General features: G+C 35.0%; 1 protein-coding gene across 1 annotated transcript; it reads right to left on the reverse strand.

Annotated features, from left to right (window-relative positions):
• Positions 1-332: 332 nt before the first annotated feature.
• Positions 333-5,040, reverse strand: LOC107949697 (histone deacetylase 6). Its single transcript, XM_016884432.2, has 6 exons — positions 4,331-5,040; positions 2,055-2,495; positions 1,822-1,964; positions 1,547-1,637; positions 1,298-1,440; positions 333-747 (listed from the first exon to the last, which is right to left on the reverse strand). The coding sequence occupies exons 1-6, from the start codon at positions 4,868-4,870 to the stop codon at positions 690-692; spliced, it is 1,416 nt and encodes a 471-aa protein (XP_016739921.1). The 5' UTR covers positions 4,871-5,040; the 3' UTR covers positions 333-689.
• Between the last annotated feature and the right edge of the window lie 2,733 nt (positions 5,041-7,773).

The following is a 7,773-nucleotide window of genomic DNA, read 5'->3' on the forward strand; positions in this document are numbered from 1 at the left end:
ATTTGAATATTGTATCAAGATGTAAAAGGGCAATTTACTTTTATTGGGCATTACTAATTTTAAAGAATTGGTTTTTATTGAGTTAGCAATTAGTACCAAAATATGAGGAATAATTATCTCCAAAGAATTATTTTTATTATGATAGCAATCAGCACAAAAATATAAGAACAAGTTTGTTTTTCTAGCATAATTATGTAAACCATATTTACATTTTTATTGAATATTTTATAATTAAAAATTTAATTTCTTTATAGATGGTTATTAACAAAATAAATAAAATTATGATATGACCAACTAAAATGTGCATCATATAAAATAAATAAATAAATAAATAAACTTAACCTATGCATGGAGTATAATATTAAACTTGATTCAAGGCAGCGATTCTGTTCAATTTCAGTTACTCATCACCAGAGACTATAAAGTAAATAATTAATAAAATGTTTAGGGCAAAATAAAACCAGCTTTACTTGATGTATCAAAAGCCATTTAGTCTTATATTGATACTCTACTGCCATTGTATCCATTGCATCTTTGATTCTTCTGACACATTGTGCCAAACAAGAGGGACCTAAATTACCTAACTTTCCTACCCTAATGGATCAAAGAATTGCTTGCAAGTAACGTCAAAAAATGCCCAACTTCAAATTATACAGACACCAAGATGAAGTACAACCAATCCTTCACTGTCAAGGTGCCGGTGGTTGTTCTTCTGCTTTCACTTCTTTCAAATCTTGTGATACCTGCCTGAAAAATTACAACATTTATTAGCTCCTACAACAAGCTAAGCATTACAGTTAAGAAGGCTCTTCAATATATGTTGTTATCAATCCAAAAGCATGTAAAACGCAGTTTAAATGTATGATGTGCAAAAACTAAGAGCCCTCTTTACCCTTGTTCCAACCAGGCCCATGCCACACAAGCCCCAAACTCGAATCTGCTGAGATAGTACAGATGCTCACACATAAAGCAAGAGGGCTTTCTTTTGATGAACCATTTACAAGGAAACCGAGGAAGCAAGGAATGAAAGGAACTACTTAAGTACTATACGTATTAGATTTGCCAAACCCAGAACTTCAACTTCCCTAACCAACTACCTAAGATGCTAAAACATTTAGAGATCAACTGAAATGACAATCAAGCAAGAAGCACAGGTTGCCTATTAACAATGGAATTTCACCTCATGAAATAGTGATGGTAAAAGAGTACCGTACATATAACCATTTAACTTTGACTGCGGTTAATGAATTAAATCTTGGACAAGAAATAGTAAAATCTATAAGATACAAACCCGTACCTCATATCAGCATCTGTTGTAAGTTGTATTACATCAGAATTGGAGAATCTGCGTAAAGGTTTCTCATCCTCTTCAGGATCAGACTCATAATCATCCCCATTCCATATGCGAGGTTTTGGTCTTTCATCCATGTCCTCCTCGGCCTACAGCCAAAAAAGAATCTTTCATGTAAGATAAAAAAACAGAGAGAATTTGTTACAAATAATATATAGAAAAATAGTTAAAAGTAATTTGTTGTTGGCTACAAACCTCCTCGGGCGGTTGGATGGTGGATGGTGTTGTTTGAAAAGGTACACTGGGTGCATGAGATAATCTAGAAAGCTGCTCTAATAGCATGTTCCTGAAAAAGGGGTACACCAAATTAAAATTTGATTAGAATATGGTAACAAGAGTGAGCAAAGGTTTGTGGCCATACTAAAAGCGAAGATAGAAAACTATACACCACATTTGAAATATTACTTGATAAGCAAGCACAAAGTTTAGTTAATCCATTCGTTAATTTTTTTTTTTATGTATGAGCTTACCTTATCTTCTCCATATCTCTAGGTGCATTCAGGTTCTCCATGCTGCCCACTTCAACATGAAGTGTATAATCTGGACCGAAATACTCATAATATTCATTATAAGGCAGCTTATTATCAGGCTCAACCCCAACTGCAACAGCTGTCTGAAATGAAGCAAAAGAAGCAATTTAGAGGGAGAAAATTTCATCAGCAATGATATTTACAACATTTTGCTAGAATTGTGAGAAAGAGACCTCATAGCACCAACATCTGGCAACATTGCGGATAGTATACCCTCCTCCACCCAAGACCATTAGGGGAACATTGAAAGATCTAAGAAAGCGAAGACAATCAGCATGGCCCTTCACAGACAAGTTGAAGCAACCCAATCTGTCACCAGACAATGAATCTGCTCCACATTGAAGAACAACTGCATCTGGTTGATACACTTCCATGACCTTTTGGATGATAGGACGAAATAGACCCCGAAAACTCTCATCATCCATCCCATCATTCAAGGGAATATTCAAGGCATAGTATTTGCCATTACCCACCCCAACATCCCTGATGTGTCCAGTCCCTGGGAAGAAATCCCCAAATTTATGGAAAGACACAGTCATAACTCTGTCAGTGGTGTAAAATGCCTCTTCTACACCATCACCGTGATGAACATCAATATCTACATACAGCACACGCTGCACAAGGACATTGAACTCAGGTATTTAAATGTAAGTCCATTAAGAACATCATCATAACTCTTGGCATTCATGGAAATTTAACATGAGAATAAGTTACAAAGTTCTGCCTTCTAGTTGAAGCACTCCTTTGGATCAAGTGGGAAAGAGATGACTCAAATAAGAAGTTACAGTTCTTGAGCTTGCATAATATGTTCTTTAAATGAATTGAGCAGTAAGACAAGAACAACAGTATAATCACAGAATGGAACAATAAAACACAGTATTAAGAATTTGCATTCAGCAAGACATAGAAGCTTTTGCCTTTGCAATCCCATCATAATTCAGCTATTATTTCAGAGAGAAGTACCAATATTCCCTTGAGAAGTAACAACTCTACAGATAACTCAAAAAGAAAGTCAACTGCCAAAATCATAGTGAAAACCAGGGTTACTTCCAGGAAAACATGTCAGTATGCAAAGTCAAATAATAAATACCAATAAACTAAATCAAATATTGCATAGATACAAGTTTCTCCCTTGAACCATGCATCCTACTCTTTCATTTAGGTCAATTTGACAATCATGCAATTATTATTGTCATTTTCACTTCAAATTAACAGAACCAGTCATGTGTGAGCATGTGACAAAGATTTAAGCCAAACTGACAAAAATTTTAATGTCTCAATTAAATTTAGGCTAAATTGGTAAAATAAAATAAACATAGCATGTAGATTAAATTTACTGGAATTTATAACTTGAGGGCCAAATTGATCCAAATAAAATAAAATAAGTCAAAATGATTCAATTTGTAAGGTTCAAGGGCCAAATTTGAATTTATGCCACCTCACCTGTATAACCCACCAGATGACTTATAGAGGTGGAAGGAATCCTAGTTAAAGGAGCTTATTTCTAACCAGAAGGGTAGGAAAAAGTTGTTGCATAAACTGTAAGGTGATACCAGGGGTGAATGTAGCCATGCAACATCGACTTCTAGTTTTGGATGTTCATTTCAGAAAGACATAAAAGAACGTGAGACATATCCTAGATCCTAGAATCAAATGGTGGAGCAAAAGGGGGTCACACGAGCATCTTGGACACAGGTATGGTGGCCTTTGAAGTGTTGGACATATGCCTTTTGTGATGAAGCACTGGATACGTATTCTGTCTCCTATCCTATCAATGAAGAGTTGGACATAGGTATGGTAGCCTTTGAAGAGTCCACGTACCAAAGCATAATAGAAAAAATTTAAACAGACAGTTGATATTAACCATATGATCAAGACCGGGTGAATTAGGTCAAGTGAGAAATAAGTTATGTGTGATTGTAATGTACCTTTGAATTTGATGTTGTTCTCTAGGATGGCTGTCAAACCTATTTTTCTTTATCGTACTAAATGTTCAGCTAACAAGAAGTAACATATAAAAGATGTGTAACCGTGTTGTGAATGCTAAAATGGATGTATGATAGGATTGGGAAGTACAAGGTTAGGAATGAGGATATTCATCTCCAAGATAACATAGCTCCCATATAGGATGCTCCTTCAAAGTAAGATGGAGAAATTGGTTTATGGTCGTTTAAAGTAAATGATTAAAGGGGAGACAAAAGAATATATAGTTGAAGATGATAAATAATGATATGAAATTATTATGAGGAAGATCCATTTACTCGATGTAAAAAGTTCTTTTTTCCCCAAATATATCGGGATTAATGTCTGTTGGTTATGTTTGGTTTAGACATTTTCTAACTATCCAATTGCATACTAATAAGGTTTTGTTCTTTTTCAAGGAAGCTGAGTAACCCTAAACTAAACCAGGAACATTAGCTACTTCATTAAGAAAAGAAAATCATATTACCCTGTGATATTTCAGGAGCTCAAGAATCCCAAGCACGATATCATTAACATAGCAAAACCCAGAAGCCTCGCTTTTCTTAGCATGATGCAATCCACCAGCCCAATTGATGGCGATGTCGGCATCCCCTCTATTCAACTTAACGGCGGCACCAATGGAGCCACCAGCGGAGGCCTGGCAGAAACCAAAAAGCCCATCGAACACGGGGCAATCCTCTCCGACATTGAAACGCTTCAAATGGCGAGAATAAGCGGGGTCGGAGATGGAATCGGGGGTGACGGCGTTGAGGAAGTCCACATACTCTTCGGTGTGAAAGCGACGGATGTCGTCGGGACCGGCGGGGAAAGGACGGTTAATCTCCATCCGACGGTGGAGAGAATAATGGACGATGAGATTGTGTGCCATACGAATCCGGTGGGGTTTCATCGGGTGACCCTGACCGTAATAGTAGTCGCCGATCGTTGGCTCGTAGAAGTATGTCACACGCCGCTTCTTCCCGTCGGGACCCGACCGTAATGATGCGCCTCCAGCAGAGTCTTCCATGGTCCAAGCCTAAAGTTCTTAGTGACGAGAGTAGCCTAATGAGAAAGAAAATCCTAAAATCGACGGTTTTTGATGTCGGTCTTTTGAAATTAAAATGTTAGGGAATGCACCAACTACTGCTCAAAAAAATTTTTTTTGGTTAAATATTTTATTATTAGTTTGGGAAATTATGCTTATTTATATGTATATGCCGTTTTTATTTTTAAATAAAGGTTTTAGGTTTTTTCTTTTAATTGGGGAAATTAGAGCTTTTAATATCTTTAGGTTTAAGGTTTTAGGTTTTTAAGGTTTTCGATTGGAATTGCAAAATTTCATAGGTAGTTTTGAGGAGTTGAATGTGATAACGTGCTTTATAACACATATTTCATATGTTATGGTGGGATAGGACCATCACTTCATAAACTCATCTTAGGAAAATCAAGGTTTTGGGGTGACGGTGCTTAATAAGATCAAGGGTCGAAGTCTCGGTGGAGGTCTCAATCGGTGATCGTGATGAGGTCATGGGTTCGAGTATAATTGAGGGCCAGTTGACAATTGTTACGCGGACACGAGTTCAAGTATTTTGGATACCCCGCAAATGATGTCTTATATATATCATACATAAGATTAAAGCCATAAACATAAGGAAAAATAGAAGGATTTCTGATGTAATCGATATTGTAATAGGCCAATTTTGGCCTGGCTAAAAATAAATAAAATAAAATAACGGTCCATTTACATTTGGGCTAATCCTAATACATTTGGCCCAATAAAGGGCCCAATTGTGTAAACCCTAGCCTAACCAGCCGATAGCCTCAGCGCCACCATCGCCCAACGTCGCAGCAGCACCCGCGCATTGCGCACGTCGCCTTTGCACCTCGCGCATGTTGCCCCGCACAACGCACGTCTTCCACTACTTCCATACCTGCGAGAAATTGATCTAAACGGCAGCACATGCTAAAAATAAGAGGATACATAGATTTTTTTTTCATTTTTTTTTGTATATCTCGGCTATAAAAGGCCGATTTTAATTTGTAAACGGGGTTAGACAAATGATATATTGAAATATAGAGAAAATACAAAGGAAAAGAATCAGAAAAGAAAAATTTTGGAAGGTGATTTTCTTTATTTCTTTTATTGCTTTCTCTGTTATTTTTTCTTTTTTTTTCTGGGTGTGCAAAACAAAAATAAGGAGGAGAAGAGAATGTTCTTACCAGTGGTGGCGAACCATTGATGCCCTTGCTGCGTTGCGTCCGAATCTGAGTTGAAAAGGGGAGGATTTCGGTAAGAAACAGAAGAGAAAGAAGCAGTCCTTGCAGCTGCTGTTGCTGAAATTGGAATGGGGTTTTGATTAGGGTTTGAAATGGGTTTTGTTGGCTGCAAATGAAATGGGGTTTTATTAATAGGCTATTTACCTTTTTAATCATTTTCATTTTTCCATCATTTCAAAATTATGGTTTTTGGTTTTTAAATTTTGCTATGAAATATTGAAATTGTTTTATTTTAATCCCATTTAAACGCAGTGCGTGGGAGGTTTGGGAAAATTTCCCTTCCTGTCCTCCTCCTGTTAGCGCGTATTTTAATTTGCTCCAATTTTGTTTATTGTAATTATGGATTTGCCCCAAATCACTGTTTCAAGTTTTAAATTGGCCCTTTTGTCATTATTATATTATATTATATTATTATATCTATATATATATGTGCATATGTATGTTAATATATATATGTACATATTTTAAACGGTTTTACAATATATATACATGTCTTATATATTTTATTATCACTTTATTTTTCTTAGTTTTATATACATATACGTACGTACATATACTTATATTTTATAATTTTCATACACTTTTTCATATTTTTTAATCCAAATATATATATTTTAATATATATATAATTCACTATTCAAAATTATAATAAATATATTTTCTGCATTCTTCTTTTATTTACCTATATATCCATATTTTTGTAATCTACTAATATATTATATTTATACATTTTTTTTATTATTTCTAAAATGTATGTATATTTTATTATTAATTCATTTTCATGATTTTCGAATACATATATATATGCATTAGCATTTTATTATATTTTTTAAAAGAAAATATATTTTGGTTTCGTCAAAGCATTAAAATCGTTTTTAAATTTTAAATATTTGGCATTTTTGATTCCCGAGAAAGATCGTGTCCTAACTTACTGGATTGTGATTATTTTTCGATGAATTTGGAAAACTAAATATTTATTTTGTAATAAATTCACAAAGATTTCGAATAAAAGCTTATTCTCAGGAATCCAAAAATGTCGGGTCCTAACTTACTGGTCGTGACATTTCGTGATCTCGAAATAAGAATTTCTAAAACAAAAGGCAATGTTCCACTTTTGGGAAATTCGAGTGATTGTGCCCTAACTTACTGGGTTTCGATTTTTCTCCCTTAACCCAAATAACCGAATATCCTCTTAAGTTTTAAATACATGAGTTTTAAAAATCAAGAGACGAACTTGATTTTGAAGATTTAAAAATATTGTGCCCTAACTCACTGGGTGTGATGTTTTATTTCTTTGAAATAAGAATGTTTATCATTTTAATTCATTCACGAGTTAAAAATTTTTACTCTTTTAAAATTTTCGACATCAAAGACATAAAATAATCAAATTTGGTACCGATTTTTGGGCGTTACGAGGGTGCTAACCTTTCCTCGTGCGTAACTGACTCCCAAACCTGTTTTCTCAAATTTCGCAGACCAAAATCATTTTTAAGGTGAGCCGATCACACCTCAATTAAGGATCGGTGGCGACTCCAATTTTTGTTTTTAAAGTCGACAACTAAATATTTGTTTTTTCAAAAAAATGGTTTCGACAGCTTGGCGACTCCACTGGGGACCTTAGAGAGTCGAGCCATAAATTGATTATGTTGTGTC

The sequence above is a fragment of the Gossypium hirsutum genome, chromosome D03 (genome assembly GCF_007990345.1).
Source record: "Gossypium hirsutum isolate 1008001.06 chromosome D03, Gossypium_hirsutum_v2.1, whole genome shotgun sequence".
Taxonomy (NCBI): Eukaryota; Viridiplantae; Streptophyta; class Magnoliopsida; order Malvales; family Malvaceae; genus Gossypium; species Gossypium hirsutum.